The 24,909-nt window shown below is 37.5% G+C and overlaps 3 protein-coding genes across 5 annotated transcripts in view; 2 read left to right on the top strand and 1 right to left on the bottom strand.

Moving 5' to 3' along the window:
- The window catches only part of LOC143446688 (uncharacterized), a 57,398-nt gene extending 54,541 nt beyond the window's left edge, over positions 1 to 2,857 (top strand). The window contains exons 13-17 of the mRNA XM_076946477.1: positions 311 to 852; positions 968 to 1,190; positions 1,319 to 1,451; positions 1,562 to 1,795; positions 1,909 to 2,857. Of these exons, the coding sequence (XP_076802592.1) occupies positions 311 to 852; positions 968 to 1,190; positions 1,319 to 1,451; positions 1,562 to 1,795; positions 1,909 to 2,424 (1,648 nt within the window). The 3' untranslated portion in view covers positions 2,425 to 2,857. The remainder of the gene's footprint in view (positions 1 to 310; positions 853 to 967; positions 1,191 to 1,318; positions 1,452 to 1,561; positions 1,796 to 1,908) is intronic.
- A 4,828-nt stretch (positions 2,858 to 7,685) lies between these two features.
- Positions 7,686 to 11,218, bottom strand: LOC143466613 (uncharacterized). Its single transcript, XM_076964977.1, has one exon. It carries the CDS (start codon positions 10,614 to 10,616, stop codon positions 8,016 to 8,018), a length of 2,601 nt encoding a protein of 866 aa, XP_076821092.1. The 5' UTR covers positions 10,617 to 11,218; the 3' UTR covers positions 7,686 to 8,015.
- Positions 11,219 to 12,914: 1,696 nt separating this feature from the next.
- Positions 12,915 to 24,501, top strand: LOC143461659 (telomerase-binding protein EST1A-like). 3 transcript variants are annotated; one of them, XM_076959472.1, is made up of 29 exons: positions 12,915 to 13,074; positions 13,202 to 13,355; positions 13,916 to 14,040; positions 14,787 to 14,859; positions 14,977 to 15,090; positions 15,177 to 15,285; positions 15,413 to 15,502; positions 15,603 to 15,704; positions 15,823 to 15,957; positions 16,081 to 16,145; positions 16,561 to 16,699; positions 16,815 to 16,942; positions 17,025 to 17,127; positions 17,277 to 17,366; positions 17,489 to 17,608; positions 18,122 to 18,228; positions 18,399 to 18,591; positions 18,740 to 18,813; positions 18,929 to 19,079; positions 19,205 to 19,318; positions 20,849 to 20,951; positions 21,162 to 21,402; positions 21,881 to 21,989; positions 22,347 to 22,552; positions 22,851 to 22,932; positions 23,005 to 23,148; positions 23,607 to 23,757; positions 23,827 to 24,032; positions 24,107 to 24,501. In XM_076959472.1, the coding sequence occupies exons 1-29, from the start codon at positions 12,972 to 12,974 to the stop codon at positions 24,293 to 24,295; spliced, it is 3,720 nt and encodes a 1,239-aa protein (XP_076815587.1). In that variant the 5' UTR covers positions 12,915 to 12,971; the 3' UTR covers positions 24,296 to 24,501. The 3 variants fall into 3 exon arrangements, with proteins under 3 accessions (XP_076815587.1, XP_076815596.1, XP_076815604.1); XM_076959481.1 differs by having other exon boundaries at positions 12,920 to 13,074; positions 13,205 to 13,355; XM_076959489.1 differs by lacking the exon at positions 12,915 to 13,074 and adding an exon at positions 13,717 to 13,787 and having other exon boundaries at positions 13,213 to 13,355.
- Positions 24,502 to 24,909: the final 408 nt, after the last annotated feature.

A 24,909-nucleotide genomic window follows, 5' to 3' on the forward strand; every position in this document is an offset into this window, starting at 1 on the left:
ATTTGATAAGGCCCCTTCTGGCCAAAGTATTTTGTTACGACGAAACAGCATGTTTGTTACAAGCTTAGGAACAGCGCAGTCGAAACGAGTAATGTCCCTTCCTTTGTGTTTGGTCCCAATACCTTGGGTAAATAGCAAATCTCTCCATTAGTTTTTCTGGAATATGACAGCGTCAACATTTGGAAGCGAAAAGCTTTTAATCCCGACAAGGGTTTCAAATTTCCTGAAAAACAAAGTCCCGTATTTTGCTCGCGATTGCCGAACGTTCTAAGTAATTAACCCGAAATCAACGAATCTTGTTCATTTCCAGACATCCTCCTCGTTGGCAGAGCTTCACCCGCGACCACGCCCCCAGCACCAGCTCCCAGTCTCTCCAGCTTCACACCTTATCAGTCGGACAGCTCATGATCCTTCGCCGTCTCTCTGTTCTCAAGCTAACAGCTTTGATGGAAAGTTACGCGTTCAGCAACAACAACAAAGGATCCTTCAGTTGGTCCGTGCCCCGATTTATCCGTCGGAATAAAGTCCCGGATTACAAGGACAAAAACGTTTTCGGAGTTCCCCTTCTTCGCAATGTCCAGAAGTTAGGACAACCCCTCCCGTACTGCATCCAACACGCTCTTGCTTGCCTGAGGAGGACTGCTCTCGATCAGGTCGGACTTTTCCGGAAACCCGGAGTCCGTTCCCGGATTCAGAAATTGCGAGCGAGATGCGAGGAAAATGCTCATCTGAGTGATTTTGATGACTGTAGCGCGTATGATGTTGCTGACATGGTGAAGCAGTACTTTCGGGAACTCCCCGATCCCCTGATGACGATGAAACTCTCCGAGACTTTCGTCGGCATCTTCCTTTGTAAGTAATCTTCATCAAGCTCTCCTATTCTGCTCTTCTCACGTTTATTTCTTAAACAATAACTGTTTCAAACCAGATTAAGTTCATAGACTTAAACCTCCTTTATCTTCCGTAGATGTCCCGGAGGAGCTTAGATTGCAAACGCTCCAAGTGGCCGTCATGCTTCTTCCTGATGAGACCAGGGAGACTTTGAAAACTCTCCTCTGCTTTCTCATGGACGTTGCGGCCAATTCGGATGAGAATCACATGAACGAGAGCAACCTCTCCACGTGCTTTGCTCCTTCCTTGTTTTACCAGCAATATCACAACGCCAGGATGATAGCATCCGCCTCTCCCAAGTAAGTTTTGTGATTATGTCGTCGACATCGTTTATCCATTAACTAAACAATTATAGCAATTGAACTAGTTTTTGAAGTCCACGTTGCTTTAAATGTTCGAGGTCGTAACTATCTTATTCAACTCGCAGAGTGAGAAAATCACAAGCTGGCAAAAATCAAACGCTCAGTCTTGGAAAGCCGGACATCAGGGAGATGAACGAAAATAAAGCAGCCAACCAGTGTCTTGCTTTCATGATTCGACATGTCAAAGATCTGTTTAAGGTGAGACAGAAAAACTATAAAAATTGGTTGCCAAAACTATTAAGTTGCAAACTAATGATAACTAAATGATCACTTGTCAGATTGGTAATCTTCATCTTTATATTTGCTAGACTTCTGAAGATGCGATGACCCAGTGCAGGATTTCAGTTATGGAGCAAACGGAAGACGTCCTCGCATCCGAAATCGGTAACCTTTCCGATGAGAGAGATTACTACGAAGACTTCCACGCGTTCGTGGATCGAACAGTCACTCAAACTCTACGGGAAGAGCAAAGGATCTCCCAGAGCAAAGGAGGTTGGCAGAACGTGGCCACCTCTGCCGGAAGTGAACTGATGTGCAAAAAGGTAAATTTTCTCCTCTTCATAGTTGTGTTTTGAGAAGCTGTGTGGGTTTAAGCAGGTTTTAGCTGGTTCTGTTTCTGATCTCGTTAATTTACAAATTGTTTTCCTCATCACAGGTGAACGATGGTAATCCTCTTCGATTATGGAGGAGCCAAGTTGAAATAAACGGAGCAACCCCATCTCAGATCATGGAGCGCATCCTCCACGAGAGACATCTCTGGGATAAAGATCTCCTCCAGTGGAAAGTTCTCCAACAACCGGATGAGCGAACTCAGCTCTTCCAGACTGTCAGATCCGAAATGAGTCCTCAACCATCCCGAGACTACTGCGTCTTGCGATCCTGGAGGACAGATATTAACCCTCGTGGTGCTGCAGCCATCGTCGAAACTTCCACCGGTCCACAACCTCTAGTTGGTGACATTCGCGGCGTCATTCTGACGTCACGTTACATCATTGAGCCGACTGATGTCCCAAACAGATGTACGCTGACCCACGTGACAAGAGTGGACACAAAAGGACGCAACCCGGAGTGGTACAACAAAGCGTACGGTCACGTGGTCACGCAGCAGTTGTTACGCATCAGTGATTCAATTCGGGTTGTCCCTCCTCAAATCTCTTCACTGGCTGGTTGAGGAAATGGAGTCATCTTGCCAGTTAAAAGGGCAGAGTTCAACTGAGGCCTCGGCAACGATGGAGAGTAGTTAGAAACGGCCGCTTGGCGGCGAAGCGATCCTATTCTTTTTGCGCTCATTCATCTACTTTAAGCATGAATCGACAAAAACCTCAACTTACTTCAAACACTGCCTGAGCGTATTGCGTCATCATCACCTCCTATAGATATTGCATCATAATAGCGTTCATTGTTCGGTCATAGAAGCATGGTGTAGGCTGCGATTGAAACACAACGCTTACTTCTGAATTATATTTAAATCCTTGTTGAGATTTTTCTTTTTGTTTCTCTATTTTTCGTTCTGTTTTTGTAAGCTTAAAATTAATGAACCTTGTTCACGTTTTCTTTTATTACGTCAAAGATGTCTACAATAAATATTTAAATCTTGAAAAAAAGCTGGTGTTAATTTTCTCACCAACATGAGCAGAGGATTGTGAAAGGCGGGGTTTGTCATGGCTTGTTCGACAGAACAGAATGACTTCGTGAGGAATTCTACAGCACTCAGCTTGTTTCAACACTTGTCAGGTTATTGCGACTGAGCAACACAATTCACGCAATAGTCAGCAAAATTAGGTTTGGAGCCTCACAACACCAAACAAGCAAACAACATTAGTCTTTTGAGGTGATTTGTAATTAGACCAAGCGTATTTCAACATTTTGTTATCTTCGCATACTTTTTACATATTTGGTCCCGTTACAAGGGTCAATTATTTGCCATGTTGATAATAATGTAAAACATGCACTAATCGGATGAAAAATTTTGTCAACGCCACAATCTGGATAGCGGATTATCCTCGATTAATCGTGGGTGGTATGTTTGATTATCCGACTTTCGTAATAAGGACAGCTTTGATAGTTTTAAATAGCAAAATATTCCTTGCTACCAAGACGAGAGAATTCTATATTCCACTCAAACAACGTCCCGATAAGTACAAAAGTCTTGAAATTCCTGCTTGTTTATTCGTCCGTCCAGGAATATTCCGTTCCTGCATATGCCTCGGTGAGCCGCTTATTGCTCACGTTATGACGAATGCGCCTTTTCCGCGACGAACATGTCGTCATAGAATTGTTGTCGCTCTGATTTTCTACGTTGTAGACTTCGAAAACGGGATTTATGGAACCCGCGGGTAACTTTGATGGTGAGGGACCGTACTGGGAGGAGACCCCTGTGGGTAAAAGTCAATTCTCAACATTCATAATACAGTTACATAGCCTATTTTAATTAAGTGTGTTGGTAATAATATAATCAGACTGTACTCGACTTCAAAAACGGAAATGAGACAAACTATTGCGTTTATGACATCACTAACAATGTTTCATTAAGACAATGTGTTACATTAGTATTTTGATTTTGTCTGAACCGTGTTAACCAAATTTTAAAGTAAAATAAGAAACAGGATATACCACTCTTAAGGTTAACTTTATATTTTTCGACACGAGCTTTCGCAAGCATAAGCAAATAAGATAGTATATTGATAACCTTTAATCTTATATAATGATATTTGAGAGTTATCACCTTTCTCTGGATTGCTACATAGCGGTGACAAAATCACTTCTTCTTCAGCTATTTTTATCCACGCCACGTCGCGCATGATCACCAGTCGACCGGTCGTCTGTGGAATATTAGTATAACATTAAAAGGGAGCAGCAAAAATACTGCCTGAATGTTACTGAGTCACCATTGTAAACAAATATAACCAACAAGAAACCCATCTGAAAATGATAATGTAGTCTACATGCTAACAGTAAAAGGGCAGTTGAGATTACTCAGACTTTTCTGTTTTACGAGTAGGCCTACTAATGGGCCAGTCATGTAGGCCTAAGATTATAACCAGTTACCTGAACAGTAGAGTTAATCATGCTTAATTTCAATTCCTCTCTTGTTTTGAATTCGTTTTGAGCATCTTGTAACTTTGACTCCGTCTCTTGAGCTTGTTTCTTTGCTTTTTCTTCTTCCTCCTGCACGATCCGCGATTGCTCCTTTAGAGTGGCCTCTTCATCATTTAGTTTCTTCAAGTATTCTGTCTCTTTTTGAAGTTGATTTTTCACTCTTTTGATTTTACCTTGTGCGTTCATGGTTTCGTTGTTGTGTTTCTTCAGGGTAAGTCTGATTTCTATGACACGATTTTTCAACTCATCAATTTTATCAAATCCAATCTGCAAAAGAACACGGACACAATTAAACACACGTGTAATTAAACTTCCATTTCGTTTCTTGCATTCTGGCACGCATTTGCTATATATAAGAGCATACCGTATGAGACAGAAGTTTAGCTTACCTGCAATTGATTTTCTTTGTCATTACGTTTGATTTTTTCGGTTTTTGCTTTTTCAGAGGCGAATTTTAATTCATCTTTAAGCCGTTGATTTTCGTCGTCCAATTTGTCTTTGTCAAGTTGCAGTTTATTTTCTCTGGTTTGTAGCCTGCGCAGTAATGCATCAAAAACAAAGGCTTGTAGGTTAGTTTAGTTCTGAGTTAATACTTCAATTATTATTACCTTTCCTTTTCACTTGCCAGGTGTTCTAAACGATTTTCCAAACCAAGCCGTTTGTTTTTCATCTCAGCAAGATTGATGATTCCTCTCTGTTGAGCTTCATCTAAAGCAGTCAGTTTGATTTTCATGTCTTCTTCCTGGTGATAAGGTGATAGCGCATATTTTACAGAAAGCATTTTTAGTATTTTTACTGACAAATAAGACTAAGAAATTCCGCAGCAGGGTTTAAAGAGTAATTAATGTTCTTGTTATTATGATAATGATTTTGCTTACTTGAAAAAAAAACAATAAGTTTCAGCTAAATTGAAAAACATATCATGACAAGACATAAAAAATTTATAAACCTTTTTGTTGCATTCAATTTGCTCTTCTGTCAGTTGTACGTTGCGTGAGGTAACTTGCGCTAATTTTTTATCGATGACCACTCTATCTTGACAATCCTTTTCTCTGTTCACCTCCTTTTGGAGGAATGCATTTCTTCGCAATAAGTCGTCACGGGTTTTCTCTAACCTTGTCATAGGAAAAAAAGCGTTTGAAAGACGTGCGATGTATGCTACTATACTTTACTATAGTGCTATACTGACAAACTAATGCCGGAAATACAGCAGGTTAATAATTTGCGTCATAAACAGCATGTTAATAATTTATAAAAGAAATAAACAAAACCTGTTGATTTCTCCCCGGAAAATGTGTTGGTCTGGTCTTGTGCGGGATTGTGCTCTATACTTGTCTTTATATTCATCTTCCATGATACCGATAATCTGATTCCGTAAGGATGTAGAAAACAATCTTTTCAATGCTTCTTCATCGTCGGACTTTCTTTGAGGATTAGGAATCGGACGTACCGTTCCCGATCGTGGTTTTACCCGCGAAAGAGGTCTAATTTTTGTCATCTTGCCTTTAGTTCGAGTTCTCGAAGATGTGGATCTTTTTTCAACAACTTTGTTTTCGTCGTCAACAACGTCTGTTGTTTGTGCTACCTTGCTACTCGGTACATTCAAATCTAAGTCTTCTTTTCTTGGACTGTTATCCGAAGTGGTCGGGAGAACAATTGCAACATCCGGAAATTCCTGAGGCCGAGCCCCTGATACAAATGACGTTTCAGATACGTGACAAGAATCTGATTCACTTGTCGTTTTTCCCTTTTCTTTTCTCTCTCTGTAATCATTGTAGACGTCGGAACAAAGGTTGGAGGATAGTTGGGAAAGATTGTTCTCATCCACGTTTAATGCAGACATGTTGACGTACCAATTATTTTGGGTCTGTTCCGTCAACAAGTACTGGTTTTCTGTTGTTGTGGCTTCACTGCTGTAAGTTGGTGTTTCTAAACCCTTTAGAAATTCTAATTCTTCCAAAGTCGAAGAACTTTCGGACCAAATTTCGTTTTGCGATACTTTCGTTGCCGTTTTTTGTGCAACTGAGCTAAATTTTAAAACACAAGCATTGTTGTTTGGTTCAGGTTTAACAAGCAGTGGTAGTTTCAGTTTGCCGGCCTCTTTGTTGTGGTGGATGTTATAGTTTAGTGAAGAACCTTTATTATATTTGTTGTGTTCGGTATTATACGAACCACGTTGTTTACAGAGTAATTCAATCCTTTCTAACCATGTAACTTGCTTTTTAATTTGACTCTCGTTAGGAGGAACATAAAACGATTTTTTCCAATTTTGTGGCTTACAAATCGGTTTAATTTTTTGAATTTTTGAACAGTCCTGACGCGGCCGGATAAACGATGCGTTTTTAGCAGCGGTCTTGGTCAAAGTCGTTCCTTTCCTAATCCTGCCTAAACCTCGTTTACCAAGATTTGTGTTGCATCCTGATTTTTGGTTATCATCGGAGAATGTTGATCTGTTTCTGGTAAAAAGTCCGACACCTATTACTGTCAAAGGCTTTCTTCCAAATATTTTTCCTGAAAACACTTTTCCTTTAGCTTTCTCACGCAGAATACCATCCATTGTGAGCTCTGGTGTGGAGGGAACGTCTTTGTGAATAATTCAAAACCTCTTGTAAAAAATCCAATTAATGTAAACTTTATTTCATCCACTTCAAATTAAAAATGCATTAGATATTTAAGATATATGTGAATTTGTATCTCAGCGTAGAGTTTCTCCTCTATTGCTTATTACTACAGTCTGTAGCTACTTCATTAAATTTAAGTAGGTAGTGGTAGGCTACCAATTTTTGGCCGATAAGACAAGCATTGAATCTCTCTTGCAGCTGTATTTAGGTTTATTCGCTGGCTCACGGAATTTTCTTTATTCTGCTTTGTTTGACTTTAACATTTTTATAACCAATCGGTTTCGACCTTGTTGTAAAAAATACCATGTATATTAATGAATATCTTACAATATTTATGAACTGTAAGCTTATTATGCATAACACGCAATGATCGATGTTATTGGGTTGCTCATGTTAACCTTAGCTTAGGGTTAATTCATCCAAAGCTATAACATTCCACAGCTAGTTGCTAGAATTTTGGTCTTTAACATACTAAAGTACTAAACCATTGTAAAGGTTTCATTTAACGACTTTGAAATCTAGCAATATTGCGCGGGCCAAGCGCAAGTCTGCGCAATCTAATTTTAAAAAGCGATATGTTTGCTTTATAGCACTTCAACTACAATATATTCGCTCATTAATTTTTATAAGTTATTTATCGCCGTAATTTGTCTTAAGGTCGCACCACAAACTATGTTCGTTCAGTGGATGTTGCAACACGAAACAACGAATATAATATCAGACTCGCTTCTCATGCCATTTAAAACAATGACGCGATACAATAAACATTAATAATATAAAAGGAAGAAAGTAAAGTGAGTGAAATACGACAGACTATCAACAAATTACTTGCGATTAAACTGGAACAAAATAAAACATGAACACTTGGTAATATGAGCAGTAAAACGCGAGAAAGCAATAATTGCTATTTTGATTAAGGCAACCTTAAATTACTATAGGTTAGGCCGTTAGGGTATACAGTAAAACCAAGTCGCTGTTTTGCAGAGTTAGATTGCATTGGTGAAAGGCAATACAAACTTACTACACAAATAATAATTATAATCTATGCGGCAATAATACTAAAATCGTTGATATTGACCCACGGGCTAGCACAACAAAACAAAGGGCAACATTTACAACAGGTGTGTTCGGAGTTATAGGCACTTACAAAGCACTTGGGAAGGTAACCTTCTTCTTCTAGCCTTTCCACTACAACCACAACCTCATTATAAGATCGTGTGGAATCAATTTCGTCATCAGAATCGGGCATCTCTTTGAGTTGGTCAAGAGAAGGATAAGAAAACGGCCAATAAAATGTCTCTCCTTTGGAAGTAAATATACCAGAGTCTGTGTTAACATTTGTGTCTTGTGCAGTAGGTAGAATGTCTGGTAAAATAGGGGATGAGGGTGATTGATCTGTCTCCATACTTAAGCACGAAGATGTTACAGTTTCTACAGTTTCATTTAATGGAGAATTTTCCTGTAAAGGTTGCTCTAAATTGAGCTCCATGTCTTCGTTTAGGTCATTTTGATTTTCCTTATTTTTTACATCAATTTTAACTTTGTTTTCTTCGAAAGCTTGCGTATTTGTAAAAGATTTACTGCGAGGTGATTCTTCTTCACATGTACGTAATATGCTGGCCAAAAATTCATCCTTTTCAGAGGACTTATTCTTGTTATCCTTTGCATGCGAGGCACTTTTTTCCTTTTTGGGGTTCAGTTTTCTACGTTTTTTGAACTTTACGTTAAGTGTCGGTAATTCCACGTTTGCCCATTCTGGATTACCCCAGTCCACTGAATTGTTACTTCCAGGTGGATCTTCGTTATTTACTTGACCACCCGACGAAGGTTCTGATTCTGCTTTTCGCTTGCCTTGGTTTGGTGGAGAATTACATAGGTAACCAAGCGGTGTTTCATCCATCTGAACATGTTCAAACATGCTGCTTGATTCGTCTACTGCAGTGGCTCCAAACTGTACTGATTCAGAATTCTTCTCAGTGTTTGTTACTTTCTGTTGGTTGTCTACGTTATTTACTTCTGTAGTCATCGAATGAGTGCTGCTGTCCTTTGTTTCTGCAAGTGCTTCGGTTTCGCTGGCTGAGACTAAACTGCGATGACAGGGGGCAGATCCAGAATCAGTGAAAACAAACTCTCTTCCTGTTTCATGGTTTTCCACCAATGATGTCATTTGCATGACAGTCTTTACTACGTTCTCAGAACTGCTTTTCATTTCCTTAGACATATTCACAGAAATGGGTGTATGTTTGGAAGTTGCTTTTGTGTGTTTGACTGAAACAGGATTGTTTTGTTTGGAACAACTGGGAAGACTTTTCTTCTCAAATAGTGTAAACAAATTAGATGAAACTGTAGTCATACTGATATCCGATGCATTTTTCAGGATACTGTGACGTGTTTTATTCTTCTCAGGCACATTATGCTTTTCAGAACTGGAGATAGTAGTGTGATTGTTGTTGATGATTTTTATATTTTGAATAGCAGTACTCTTTTCCAGGGTGACAGAGGATTTGTTGGAGTCTGTTTTAACTTGATCTGTTGCTTTTTCAGAGGTGGCTTTTACATGCACGATAGATAAAGGTGAAGAATCTTTCACCAACTTGCTTCTTGTTTCAGCAGATGGATGAATTGCACTATTTTCTGGTGTTATTAACAGAGATCCTGTGTTCGATTTTTCAAATGAACTTCTCCGAAGATTTACGTTGATGTCAGTCAGATTTATGGTGCTCTTTGTGCAGGGTGTTTTTTGCTCCTTGTTTTTGTTCACAATTTTTGTTTCTTCAACCGGAAGAACTTTCTCTCTTGTAACTTTCTCAACAATTTTATCTCTTGTAGAAGAGAGTTCAGACATTCGACGTGCAGTTTCAGATTTTCTACGCGGGTCCCTTATTGCAAAATTACGTTCCTTGGTAACATTGCTTGGCTGGTTTATTGAAGATGGTTTACCACTTGCTTTTTCATTGTCCATAGAGGCAAAGCATTTTAAACAGCGATCTTGCAGAACTGCAGCATATTTAATATTGTTTAGTCTTGGGTCAGAAAGCATAGGGGAAATGTTATCAGTATCTGGTGATGGTTTTTCCAAACATCCTTCACATGCTTCCGGAAATTTTCGTCTGGAATAATGTGGAGCAGGACCAAAAATAATTTTTATGAGAGGAAAAGCTTGTGTATGTAAATCAAAAGTAGGACTCGTGTTTCTTCCCTGATGTAACAAATCATGCTTTTTTATAGCAAAAGCGTCAAAATTTGAGCCTGTTTTTCCATTTAATGAAAAACATGATTCTTGAGAAGTTTGAAATTTGGCATCATTAGAACCCATACTGTTATCCGTATCAATGTCATCCAATGGATTCAAATCAAGGTCATCTTCAAGAACAGGCTTTTCCACATCAAGGCGCACACGAAAATGTACTTCGGTTGAACCGTGCTCTTTACATTCATCACAATTTGTAGAAGCACTGGAAGCAGCTGTAGGTTTATTCACATTTTTGACAGATTTTTTTTCAATTTCTAAAATTGCATACTGTAGCTTTTCCATCAGGGATGCCTCATCCGGTTCATTTCCAGCTTTGCCAGAACTTTCCTTGCATGCCTCTGATTGTCTAGAAGGTAGCTCTTTAGCAGAACTAGGCTGATTATTATTCATAGTCTTATAATTTCACAAATTATTCATCATTCGTTTAAAAAAAGTTAAAGCAAATTGCTGCTGAATCCAAAACATCTCACTGATCTCTGAGCTAATAAACATTTAATAGAACAAGAAATATGAACGACATTTAGTCAATATCCCAGTTCAGTATTCTGAAAGTTTATTTACGCTTGTTCAAAATAGTTTTGTTTTCTATAAATATGTTCAGGAATAATACGAACGTTGTTATGAGTATTTGTAAGGTGATTTTACCGCATCACACAAGCGTTAGGAAACTTAGTATCGTTAGAAAGGATAATTTTATGTAAAATAAATAAAAAATGTACAAAAAATGTAATTGTACAATGCAATGAAAGCATTTTAGTACAATTAGCTTCTTCGATGATTGCTTTGCGTAAATATTAGTACCCATACAGCTTTAAAAATATAAGCTGTGACTTTTCATCTTTCATAAAGATTTGCGTGACCGATAGTAATAACAGTGACCTAGTCACTCTCTAGCAATATTATGTAGTCTACTCATATACTAACTCTGTTCCATAATACATGTCCCAGGATTCATGCAGTATGCAACTGCTCACTTTCCCTACCGCAATCTTGTGCGCGAAAGTTACCCCGATCCTTTGGTTTCATATTTTGTAAGAAAACCTTAAGGTCCTTACCTGATCTGACACGGGGTCGTAACAAAAAAAGCGGGTGATGCAGCCCGCTGTTTTCCAAGAGCACCATGCTACTGCTTGCTGCTTGGTTACTGTCAGCCTGCTATTGGTGACGTAGCACTAGGCTGCTGTTCGTGAGGTAATCAATATCAGTTTAGTTTTTTCAGCTAAGTGAGCTGCTCACAGCTGATATGGGTTTTTCCAAGAAAAATCTAAACTAGTTTTTAGAGAAGAACGTCTTCCAAAACTGGTTGTAAGGCAAAAAAGCGTAAGTTATATTTAAGTTTTGAACACCCTTGATATAAACAAACTATGAGCTGTCCAGTTTTCGGCAACAACCAACTGCAGGGTGGTACTCGAGCAATCACAGTTTGCTGTTCATTACGTCACCAACAGCAACCTTACTGTACGTCAGCAACAGCAGCCTGGCATTTACAGAACAGCAAGCAACAGCAGAGAGCTCCTCCAGAAATCACGCTTTGCTGTTCATTACGTCATGAACAGCAGCCTAGCGTTACACATTACCAACAGCAGCCTGTCAATTGCTAAGCAGTAAACAATAAGAGAGTACTATGTGATGATAACAGGCTGCTGTTATAATAACAGTCGTTCTTCTGATTAGCCATGTCACTATATCCATCTGTGTATCTTTACAAGTCTGTTTCATCAGCTTATTTATAGCCTAATACCGCAATGCCTCAGTACCCAATTTTATATGACTTACATATGTTTGTGTTCGTGAGTATTTTTTGTATAACTTATTTATTTTATGTTAGATTTGGTGGCCGTGCTAACCATTATTCATCTTTATCATTTGGTTACATTTTTCTTACATGTTTAAGCATTTTGGGCTTTGCTGCTTTTTACTGCTCATTGTTTGCTGATGGATTTGTTAAATGTTATATTATCGCACTATAATGGTAAGCTTTTTATTTTACGTCCCCTCACAATCAACGATGAAAAATAAACCATATAATACAACACAATACGACTATACGACCCTGCCTCTCTAAATCGATAATCAGAAACCACTTGAAGTCACCATTTGCAGGGTGCTACTCAAATCCAGCAGGCTGCCATTGGTGACGTCACGATAAAGTTTTAACATGTGCTCAGTTAAAACAGCTATTGCGTGACCTAGCGGTTCCTTACTTCTAGCAAGTAAACAGCTGATTAGCAATCATCATCATTGCTGGTTGATCGTTGACCAGTTACCGGTGATATTGTTTCGGATTTCACTATTTTACCAGCAAAAATTCTTACGTTTAAGGTATTATGTGTAGTTTTTTGTTCACTTAACTTCAAGGTTACAACACAGTAACCTAAACGTAACATATTCCTTCTTTTTAACCTAGATCTAACCCTTAAATAGCTTTAAATCGACTTTTCGTATACAGCACCCATTCTCTGTATGAGGTTAGGTTTTTGCAAATCATTTTTGGCAGAATTTTAATCTAATAAGATCTAGTCTGGTGCTCATTTCCAACTATTCCTAGTCTATTGCAGAATTTAGTATTTTCAGAATTGTGCCTTTATTCAAAGTAATAGTTTATATAAATTATATAGTTTCGTTGGTTAAATGACTAAAAGGGTGTTTGGGGTAACACTCGATTTTGTGCTTTAAGTTGATAGCCCACATTTATCTATTTTGGCAGATGTATTTTACAGTTTGTAGGATATAGAAAAACACAAAATGGATGAAACTAATGATCTGCCAGTTATTAAACTAAATGAAAAATCCCTGAGACGACTAAAGGAAAAGTTGCAAAAAATGCAAGAGACCAATGCTAACCAAGGTATGCTTATTTACATCACTGGTGAGTGATGAAAGTATTTAGCTGGCTTACGCATTTATTAAATAGTTTATGTGTAGTGGAGGTAGAAGTATATTTTAATAGTCACTTTTTATATATACTGTTCTAGAAGTAGAAAGAGAAAAAGAAAAAGTATCAAATACAAAAAAAGAACCTCGATCAAAATTTGAAGTGTACAAACCAGGTGTTTCCAAATTGTCAAAGCGAAGCCCTACTTCAAATGAAAAAGCACCCAAATCAAAAGACAAAACCAGAAATTCAAGGTGGGCTGAATTATTTGTTTTAGCTATCATTATTGAAGTGGGTTAAGACTAATTTACAGAAGTGCGGAATTAACAACACTAATCTACAAAAGTGGAGAAGTTGCAATACTATTCTAAACAGCAATTAGGATAGTTTGCAAGTTAAAATGTATGTCGATATTCCACTTGATATAACATAATATTTTTTCCAAGCCGCAAATTGATTTAAAACTAATCTCCTCAGACCCAGACTCTCACTTTTCATAACTAAATTACCCCCAAAACTTAACTTCCCTAAATCTTGATTGGTTAAATAAAAACAACTACAAAACGCAATCATATCTTTGATTTGCTTCATCAATTACACACTTTTCTTTTGTAGATTAGTATTGTTACTTCCACACTTCTGTAGATGAGTGTCGAATCAGCAAATATATCTCTTATATGTACCAGGTACACAGTTGCTTACAGCCAACCTGTTTACTTTTTCCGGAAAATTTTGTCCTTGTAATTGGTCATTTTGTATTACATTTTGCATTATAAATAACATCTGAACTAAAAAATGAATTCGTCTTTTTCAGGAAGACTGAAAAATCTACCCGTAAAGACGAATTCACATCGCCTTCACATAAACATAGAAGTTTAAAAAGTCCAAATCACAGCAGACAGTCTGACTCATCAAATCGAGGCAGAGGCAGAGGAAGAGGTAAATCCTTTGCAAGAGCTGATAATTTTTCATAGAAATTTTCTCATAGTTACGTGCCTCCAAATTATACAGGTTTGCTTGGACTGCTGCTAAGTGTCCTTAGATCGCTTGCTTTGATCACTTGGACGGTCTATCTAGGTCATTTTTTCACATTGTGCAACTCAAGTGTACTTTGTACTTGCTTTTAAAGCTCTAAGCCTAAGTTATGTTTTTTACTTTTGTAGCTATGGCAAAGTGTAAAATGGCAAAATAGTTCTAATATATAATATGTGATATAATGTAGGTTGAACTGTTGTAGGTTATCTGGTTGCCTACTTTTGAATAGTTGCATGTGAATGTCAATTGTGGTGTTGGTGTGCTTAAAAATTTGAAGAAGGGAAATATCACCATGAAATTTAGTAAACTGTGAATAACTGAAATACTTTGCTAAACCAAGAGCAAGCCAAAGTTTGCATTTTTATTGGCTAGTTTTTCAAATTCCTTTTGCTCGTTTTAATCAATCACACAAGACCTGAAAAAAACTATTAGTAAATATTAACGGAAATCTGATATTGTTTGTTACAACTTTTTGCTGTTTAGAACTTACGGTGTTCAGTAAAATCCATAACCTATAGTTCTACAAGTGGTTTTGAGTTGTACAGTAGAGATTCAAAGCATCAAAGTGGTCCAAGTGAACCTTTTGGAGGAAACCCCCATACTTCGATTTATATGACGTCGTTTAAAGAATGTTTTTTGTGTTGTATCAGGTCGTGGAAGAGGAATAATTAAAACTGATTCTAAAGATTGTAAGGTTTCCAAACACGGTGTTCCACCTGAGAGGTAGACATTTGTGCACAGATGATAACAGTAAAAATTCCTTCATGACATGCAGATCTTACTATGCTCATTACATTATTGCTCAACTCATTAATCATTTATCTAACTTTTTACACTTAGGCATTATACTTCAGATGAAGATAATTCGGATGACATGGAGGAAGGTTATCTAACGAGACAGAACAGGAGAAGAAGAGGCCGGAACAGCACAGCATCTTCACATGAGTATTCTGGGTCAGCGTTACTCCATGATTCTCTTGCGTAGAAGGAGTTTCACTAGAGTATGTAGCATTTTTATCAACTCATTGATTATCTTATAGCCACGACGACACGGAAGAGGAATTGGAATGGGATGATTATCATGGTGAATTTTCACACTCATGGAGCGATAACAACCTTTCAGTTGCAACCATTCCCGAGGATAAAAAGGTACAATTTGCACACCTGGGTCGCAATCTCTTTGTCTATTACCTATTCACAATACTTTGTTTAGGATTAGCAATGTTATTTTGATTTTATATTTTTCATCTCAAATCATTTCCCTGGTATTTTCCAGTTCTCTGTAGCTAGGTTTGCCGATTCATCACCTACCCCAGCATCAAACTTTGACATCAATCAACCTGCCACAGACACACGAAGTTCACCAGTAAGCTCAGTATTCATAATAAACGCTTTGTAGTGTTTAGCTTTTAATCAATGTTATTGTTTTGTATTGGACAACCAATAACCAGCTTTAACGAAAATAGGCAACTGCAAGAGCAAGGGGTAAAGGCAGGTCAAAATCTAATCGAAATGGTAAAGATGTTCCTCGCTCCAAAGAAAGAAAAGAGCCAGAAAATAACGAGGAGGTTTATAAACATTCTAATGTTTAATAATTATATTTTATAAGGTATTTTGCAATGAGACTATATTGAGATTATCCACATTTTCAAACCTTTGTACCCATGTTTGCCTCTTGATATGCAGATTTCACGCAAGCAGTTGTTTAACCCAAGCAATCCCGACATCCCAATTATGGTAAAAGCTACTTCTCGCTCTAGACAAAACCCAGAAAAGCAAGATCGCGACATTGATGAAGACAATTCAGATAAAGGGCGGCAGGTTGGCAATGAACATTTAATTCATTTAAAAGGTATTTTTTTCGAAATTATTTTGCAACGGAAACTTCGGCAATTATATTTGTTGTAATAGCCTGTAGAAATAGTTTTTGTCGTACTTTTGCAGTTGTACAATCCTTACGGTGATACTGAATCAATACCCTATCGTTCCTACGTGGATAAAGAATATCGGTATGTTAATGCTGTGTATAATTGCAAGTAACTCATTTTAACCTTCAATAGTTTAAAAATTGTCCAAAGTTGTTTACAACTACTGCATACCTCTGTCTTCCATCGTGCACTTACCCTTCAACATCGAAGTGTCTGTGTAAACAGTTAGCGAAGCTGAAATGCAGATAATTACTAATACTTGTTAGTATTTTTCTATCGTAGTTTTTTATTTAGCTGGACAGAGCTTAATATTACAAATGAAATGTAAAATTGCTAACCTACAATAACTCATCTGTTACATGTCGCGTGGTATAAAGGCTATTTTAAGAAATTTGGTATCGTTTATGTGGTAGTTACATACAAATAATATTAAATTTTTTGAAACACACTGTACGTGATCGTATCGGATACAGTTTCACGTGCAAACCTTTTTTAGACACCATGATAACTATTCCTATGCGACAAGATTCCTTGAGACTCCTCCGCAATTATATGGGTACCCAGCATCACCAGGGCGACGAGATATTTCCTTGGAAGTTGCATATTCTGCAGAATATGATAGTCAACCTTCTGAGGTATTAAGGATAAATATCTTGGGGTTGTAGAGAGTTTTTACTTTTTCTAATGTGAGTGATTCTTTGACTTAATACAAGCTGCATGCGTATTTGTGTAAAGTGTGTTGACTTACAGGGCACCCACAAACAGTCTCATAGAGACCTGCTCAACGAAGCTGATACCTATGAAAATGCCATGCGTACATTGCTAGGCTGCGCTGATTTCTCTATGAGAGCTTTTAATGACAAACTACATCTGTCGAGGTTTCTAAAAGATATCTAAGAAATAATTACTGACTCACTTTTATGTTGCCGTTAACAAAGTCAAAATATTTCAATATTTTAGAACAAAACTGAAGAAAATCTGTGAAACTCTAATTTTGAATTATATTGAAGCATCTGCCAAATATAATGTTGAACAAATGCTCTGGAAAAGTGTCTACCATCAAGTAAGTCACTAGTATTCAATTTGTGGACAACATAGTCAAATAAATTCTGTTTCATTTGGTATTTTTATTTGAACACCATTGATTGTTGTATGACAAGTGACATTTCTATGTATATTTCTATAATATTAATGGAGATCTTCTTTTTTTAGGTGCTGGAGAAATTGCGTGACCAGATAGCACTGTGTACGGAAGATGATAAAAATGAGTTAAAAAGCCTGTTAATAGTTGTTTTGGATCAGGTAACTTTGTAAAAGATGTTTATCTTCTATTAATGTGCAGCTGACACTGAAATACACAGATGTTCTATTATCATAAATTTTCAACTGTTTTTCATATTTTCCTTGCATTATTTATGCTAAAGGCCACCGACTTTTATGAAAAACTACTTGCGAAGTTACAGCAGCTTCATAGACTTGATCTCAAAGACTTGATATCCAGTGCAATACTTTTTAAATCTTTTCAGAAGCAAGTTGGCAAAAAAGTACGTAAGCTTAAACTTTTTAACTGAAAGCGCTTTGTGCTGTTACTTGTATCAGGAGTAGGGCTGGGAAAATTTGGCCAGCTAATAGCTGCTAGCAGCTAAAAGCTCTTTGCGACTAAGGATTTTGTTAGCCATTAGATGAAAACATACATGTATAAGAGAAAATTTGGAGAAACATTTTTGTTAATCCATTGACTCACGGAATTTGCTGCTTTGGTAATTATTTTAATCCTTGAATATTTTGTCTTTCTGATAATCTTTGTACTTTAGCATGACATACGTTGCTAATGCAATATTTTTCATCACATTTTTTTAAGAATAAATAGTATAGTACTGCTGTATGTAGTACTGCCATAGTACAATAGTGTTGTAGTTTTGCTTGCAATTAAGAATGTGGCATGACGATTAGCAATTATGGCAGCTAACCGCTACCTAATGACGAAAAAAATTGGCTAAATTCCCAGCCATAATCAGGAGTTGTAATTTATTATAGTTGCTGTTTTGCTCTTCCAGGCAAAGTTAGCCATTCTCAGCTGTCAACGCTGTCTCATTTGCCTCGGGGATCTTGCTCGATACCAAGAAAATGCAAACAATACTTCAAATTTTGGCAAAGCACGACAGTTAGTTATGGCAGTAGACTGCCTGTGCTGTGTCATATTTCATTACTTTCTCTTCATCCAGTTTTTAGTTCATTTGTTATACTTGGAATTGCAAGAATGAGGAATTTTAGTTACCTATACATGAATAGTAACTAATTAAAAATTTCAGTTATACTTTTATTTTTCCCCAGCTATTACATACAAGCAAGATCACTTGAACCAAGGAATGGTCGACCATACAACCAACTTGCCTTGCTTGCAGTTCAAACGAGACGAAAACTCGATGCCGTGTATTATTATGCTCGAAGTCTTGCTACTACCGGGAATGCAATATTAACAGCCCGGGAAAGCCTCATTGCTTTGTTTGATGATTCACGCAGAAAGGTCCCAAAAATAGCATTAAGTGTACTGTACTGTAGTTTAACAGTTGATGTAGTTTTCTCTGTTAATTTTGTAAGGTATTGTTTGTTTCTACAAGCGTAGTATTTTCTTGTTATGACTTTGACTATGCTGACTTGTCGCTTTGTATTAGCTTGAACACATAAAGCGATGCGAAGAAGCAAAAACAGTGAAACCATCCACAACGACATCACATGTAGTGAAAAAGTATGAAGTATTTCTGCACCATTTAACAATTGTTTGCAAGTAACCATTTCAATGCAAGTATTTTAAAGCATTTATCATAACTCTTTCATTGTTTGTGTGAATTTGTTTCATAAAGCACTTCAAGACAGCCAAAGATTGTCTGGGTTCTTCCCAATTCAGTCAACAATAAAGATTCCAGATCAATTCGCAGTGAAGAATTATCAGCTACCGGAAGAGATCTTGAGACTCACGAAAATTCAAAGTCCACATCTCTTACGCCGATGCAGGTCTTAGATGTAGAATTTGGAGGTTTACTGGTTAATTTGTCACATGCTTGCACTAGAAAGTGATTCATAGATGAATCGATAAAAAGTGGAACTAATGAATAAATAAAGTAGATTTTTTTCCACAGATGATGAAACATTTCACGCTCATCTTTATTCACCTTCACGGCAAGCTTTTCACAAAAATCGGTCTCGATAGTTTTGAGAAATTGAAAAATGAGCTTTTGCAGCTATTTGAAAAGGTTTGTGATACTGAATTGTAACAAAGTATGGTGGAAGCTTGTTAACTCGAATATGAAGATGCTGATTAAGTTACTTTAAGTTATCTGAAGTTGCTTAAATTTGTTAACACTAGAACGGCCGGAAAACAAGTTTACCTCTAACGAGTTTACCTCTAACTCAAAACTAAATACTTCCGTAATGAATTTAGGATGTATTTTGCTTGTTCAGTAGAAACAAAAACTAGCATACCTACAGCAATTCGACCTTTGATGACGTTGCACACATTTGTAAGAAACGAAAAAAAAACAATATTTATGAGTTGAAACATAAACAATCATTATTCTGATGGTAGGTATCTTAACAAAACGCTAACTATTTCAGAAAAAGCTCATTTGTTTCCTACACACAATATGATAACTGATAAGTTTTTAGAGTTTACAGCAGGACCCATGTTGATCTATTTACGTCGTGCAGTTTTTGCATTCTGTAAGTTTTCAGTCGCCGTTACAACACACTCCGCAAGTTGGCCTGCTGCAGTGACTTCAAACTGTAACTATATAATTTTACGACTTTCTTCCGCACATTTCCTTCGCTTTCCAGATGGTCTTCTCTGCGCTGGGTTCACTTCTCTTTGGACCACCTGCTTCCGCTTCACCGCGTAAGCATCCCTCAACCCCTCCATAAGCTGGAGTATGAAGCTTCGTCGGCCGATTTTGCTACCGAAACATTTTCTGTGCAGAATCCAGGAATTTAGCTCTACTATGTCCAGTAGTTTTGTCCAAACAGCCAAACGTCATCTTCTACTTGCTGCATGAGTTGTGTATTTTCTCGCCGTTTGGTCGAAAACGTCCACGCCTACCTTGTTTTGTTTTGGCCTACTGTACAGTTTATAGCCCGGCTCTGCTAATAGCGTATGGCATACAATCCATACGTTGCACAAAAACTGTCGTGTGCATTTTACAGTTCGCCTTCGCTGCAAAGCAAAGCGAGTTTTTATTGTGCAAATGTATATGGACAAAGTACGTTTAGGATGTCATAAACTCTCCGTAAAAGCTGTATCTAAAGGAGATAAACAATCACGTGAAAAGATAAAAACTGGGCTAATCTGAAGTATATGATAGTTGCAAGTGCAATCGTGCGAAGTAAAAAGATGTTGTAGTCTACTGAACCTCTAAAATCATCTTGGTGTCGATTTCGACACCTCGGCCGTTGAAGGTGTAACAGGTTGTAAAAAATAAATCGAAAATCAAATTTCGGTAAATGTTACTTATCCATACTCTTTCAAGAAAGTTAGGAAGCTACTGAAAATTTTATATCGTTGCAACTGCTTTTACTAAAAAAAAATATACATCAAAATTCAAAAAGTGTCGATTTCGACACCTCGGCCGTTATAGTGTTAAATAGGCTTTGCAGAGAATGGTAAAGTTGTTTCATGTTATTCAAAATTTCGTGTTAAGCAAAGCCAAGTTAACGAGCTTCGATTGTATGCTGTGACTTCTTCTTTCAACATTACTTTGGAGAAATTAATTTCACGGATTAACTCTTTCTAGATACTGGAGTTGGAGCCAACACTTGTGATCAAGCAAACAATTCTTCACCTTTTTGCCATAAACTTTTTCAGCATTTTTAACCAATGCCAAAAGAACAAACCAGGTAAAATTTTATATCTACCTGATTGTATGTTAATTTCTTGATACGATATTTCGTTTTTTTCTTTGTTATTGCTTAGGTTAGTAAAGATATTTTAACACGGCAAAAAATTAAAACCTTAATAAAATGTCCCTGGACTTGTTTCACTGTACAATTTACAGTCATTAACTGAAATGTGTATTTAGCATAAACATCTCATGTTTTCAATTTCAGAAAACTCCCATAGTGTTGTGCCCGCGCAAGCAGTGCAGCTTGCCCTTTCAATGATAGCAATACTAACTCATCATGCTACTTGGTTATTGCAAGAACTTCCCTGCCACCCAGGTCAGGTATACGACCCTTCTTATAACAGCCAACTTGCTTCTGTTTTACCTGCACTGAAGGTAGCTTATGATTGGATGTATTGCAACAAAGACTTGTGGTACCCCACACCTCCAGCTAGACCACATAACAAGTAAGAGGCCTATTAGATGTACTGTACATGACATTTTAGGTGCTTTTAATCACTGAATGTGAATAATATAAGGTAGTGCTGCGGTATCAATAAATTCCTGGTCATATTCAGTGTTGTATTTGATGGCATGTAACTTGCGCACGTTTACATTTGAGAAAGATGTTCAAAATAATTTACAGTAAATTTTACAATATTATTTGGAAGTTTTGTGTGAGCTGTTGTTATCACCAATGCTCATCAACACTATCTGCATCAAGTCACAAACAAAATGATTTAATTATGTTTCCTGCTGTGCATGAGGAGTTTGGAATTTTACAATGATAAAATAGTGTAAATAGCTGTGTGCAATATATTCTGCAGTATCCGCATGGAGTATCCGAAAAGCCTTTAAACACAGCAATTTACTGCCAATATTTACCTTAATTTTGCAGTAGACAGCTGCAGGTTTTGCTCAAACAATTATCTTTGGATTTTGCAGATCATGTGATGTTTGGTCCAGTCTGGCTGAGTTATGTAATTGGTTGTGCAGCGATAATCGCCATTTTCCTGTTCGGGTTTTCACCAAAAGTCATCACGATTTAGAAGAGGTAATTTTAATTCAATTTCAATAAAATGAACTCTTAACGAACATTAGATCAGCTTCACAGCGGTTGGTGAAAGACATGTGATCACTGGGTCAACAGTCTGGGACATGCTAAACTAGAATATAAAATAAAACCAGAATTAGCTTGTGCCTTGGTATATTAAAACAGAAATATATTTCGCCCTCAGATGGGCATCATAAGTCTGTCAAAATAAATAGATGTTATTTTTAATTTTATCTTTTTTCACTAGCCATCAGGTAGCAGCCAAATACAAACATACTTTTACTAAACTATTACTACAACACTACCAGTACTATGTTAAAACTGTTATTTACTAAAATACCAAACACTTTCCTATAGATCAGTTTACCAGAAGACTTTGAGTTTTCTGGATTTGCACCGTTGTCACAAACCGAACATGAACCACGATTCGTTCTCATCACAGAATGTACTTCCCCTGAGCAGCGAGTGATAGCTTTCAACTGCGTCCGTCTTGATTTGATCCGTGACTTTTTGGAATATCTTTGCGGAATGGAGCAACCACTACTTGCTTTCAAGCAAGGAAGGTATCTTAGCTTCACAACTTAACTGTAGTCTGTCGTATGCCGACTCCAGCTAAAGTTTTTGAGTAATGCCTTCTGCTGTGTATACGGTGGTTTTGTTTTCTTGTCACATTTTATTAAATACTTCGGTGAATCGTAAATTCACAATTATGTTTTGTTTTGCTGTACACATTATGCTTAATCATTGTAAAATCATTTTGTCTAGAAAATCCTAAACACGACACACCGTCAAATACAGTAGTTACTGATATGTGCAGGAAGTTCTTGTATATTCACCATTCAACCAATTTGTTGTCGCCAGGTACGTGGTGGTGATTGAAAACACGGTTTCCTTGCAAGAATCAGCTCGTCGTTTGTCGAGTACGGATGATCAACCTGACGCGGTAAATGCTTTTATGGTCATCTTGGGGAATATTTTTACTGTACTAAACTAGCTATGATGTTATTTTGAGCAGATCCTCGAAGATGATGCGGAGCTTCGAGAGTTTGTTTCCGATGACGAAACCACACAGGATGACGATTTATTCCAGTTAAGGGCTTTGCGGGATTCACTGCAGAAAGAAAAACTTGTTCACGAAAAAAGAAAATATCAAATACAGGTTGGACAATGACATTGTGCTTTGTGTCTAATGCTATCATAAATGCCCTTGTTTTTACGAAGACTACTTAACTAATGTACCGGTATTGTTCAAGAAATTAAAACAAATATTTGGTGGTGATGTATTTGCTAACTATTGCTCAAAAACCAATAAAAATGACCAGGTATAATGACATATTTACGCCGGTAATTTTACCTACTTCGTTCGGGTGCCTGCAGTACCTCATGGCGTTTTCCAATATTGAATGCATTGGCATGAGCGTTAGCCACGGTTTTATTATTCGATACAGTATAGTATGACCGATTTTTCAGCTTAGTCATAAAGATTCTATTTCTTGCAACATTAGACCTACATAAATTACATTATATTGATGCAACCGTACTAAAGCTTGTTTTCCGATTTTCTGCTTTCAAAGGGAGAATTTGCTGGTACGTCATTACTTTTTCGTTTTGTTTAAGGCATCTCTGGAGTCAGCTGACAAACGTAATGACACTGTCTATGTTAAACCACAAAACCTAATTCCTGATACCAACTGTTTTATCGACCATTTGGCTTCGATTAAAGCCATGCTTAAGACTGGTCTCTTCATGATTGGAGTCCCACTTGTTGGTAAGTTGTGGTGACATTTGCCCTATCTGCCTTGGCTTGGATCTTTATCACCAGATGCTTGTTGCGCAGTGTTGGCCGAATTACAAGGCCTGGCCCAAGACAGCAAGGGAAACACAGAACATGCAATAAAGGTGAAAGAGAATGCCGCAATGGCGGTTGACTTTTTACAAGAGAAATTCTCGTCAAAACGCGACCCAAAGCTCCAAGCCCTCACCAATCAAGGGTCAGTGTTGAACACGCTTCTATTCCAGAGCCAGTTCGATATGGGTGACAAGGTTCGTGAATTCTAACCCCCCAGCATGCTTAATTTGGATAAAGGATTAACACGAAACGTGTTTTACATTTTTAGGGGACAAATGACGATTTGATACTGCAGTGTTGTGCAAAGTACGAAGAGCGAACCAATGGCGAGAATCCAAAGATTTATTTTACTGTTCTTTTAACCGACGACCGAAACTTGAGAGTGAAATCGCTTGCTAAGAAAACACCAACTCGATCGTTATCAGACTTTTGCAAATGGGCTGGCGTTGATGCTTAACCTGCCTTGTTTTTTTGTATTTTTAACTCCTGTACTTCCGCTAAAGTGCTAAACTATGGCCTGGCTGTGTACAAGTGCCTTTTACTTCCACTGATTTTCAAGCTTGCTCACAAAGTGCATGTTCCTCATCTTAGTTTTTCGTTTGATTGCAATATCCTTGCGTTTTTGGTGTTGGGAATAAAATTCGAATTTTTTTACCTAAACAATTTCATCGGTTACCGATTTTAAAACAGCAAATGCTAGACTGAGTACTAGACTATACTAATTGAACTAATATTACGTTTAGTCAAGATTGAAGGCCCCAACAGCAGTACTTGCGATTCCTGGCCGAACCAAAATCACCATGCGATGTGGAATCCCTAATTTCGTTCGTCAAAACGACTAACGTACCAGGCGCGTCGCTCACTGGTCAGTTTGGTTGACCAGATTGCCTAAGAATCGCAGTTACCGTAATAAGTGTTTGACTGAAGCCAGACAGTAGCGTCAACCCGAATTTTCCAACTACGTCGCTTTACCTATTACGTGCAGTACTTCGTCGCGGATTCTAATTGATCACGTGGCGGCTTGCAAACCATGAAAACAGGGAAACTCCCCTGGAGAATTTACGTGACGGT

Source organism: Clavelina lepadiformis, chromosome 1 (assembly GCF_947623445.1).
Source record: "Clavelina lepadiformis chromosome 1, kaClaLepa1.1, whole genome shotgun sequence".
Taxonomy (NCBI): Eukaryota; Metazoa; Chordata; class Ascidiacea; order Aplousobranchia; family Clavelinidae; genus Clavelina; species Clavelina lepadiformis.

Coding starts and splice junctions, on each gene's coding strand:
- LOC143466613 (XM_076964977.1), bottom strand. CDS start 10,616: ATGAATAATAATCAGCCTAGTTCTGCTAAAGAGCTACCTTCTAGACAA.
- LOC143461659 (XM_076959472.1), top strand. CDS start 12,972: ATGGATGAAACTAATGATCTGCCAGTTATTAAACTAAATGAAAAATCC. Junction 15,705..15,822: donor AGCCAGAAAATAACGAGGAG/GTTTATAAACAT, acceptor CTTGATATGCAG/ATTTCACGCAAGCAGTTGTT. Junction 19,319..20,848: donor TTTTGCAGCTATTTGAAAAG/GTTTGTGATACT, acceptor AACTCTTTCTAG/ATACTGGAGTTGGAGCCAAC.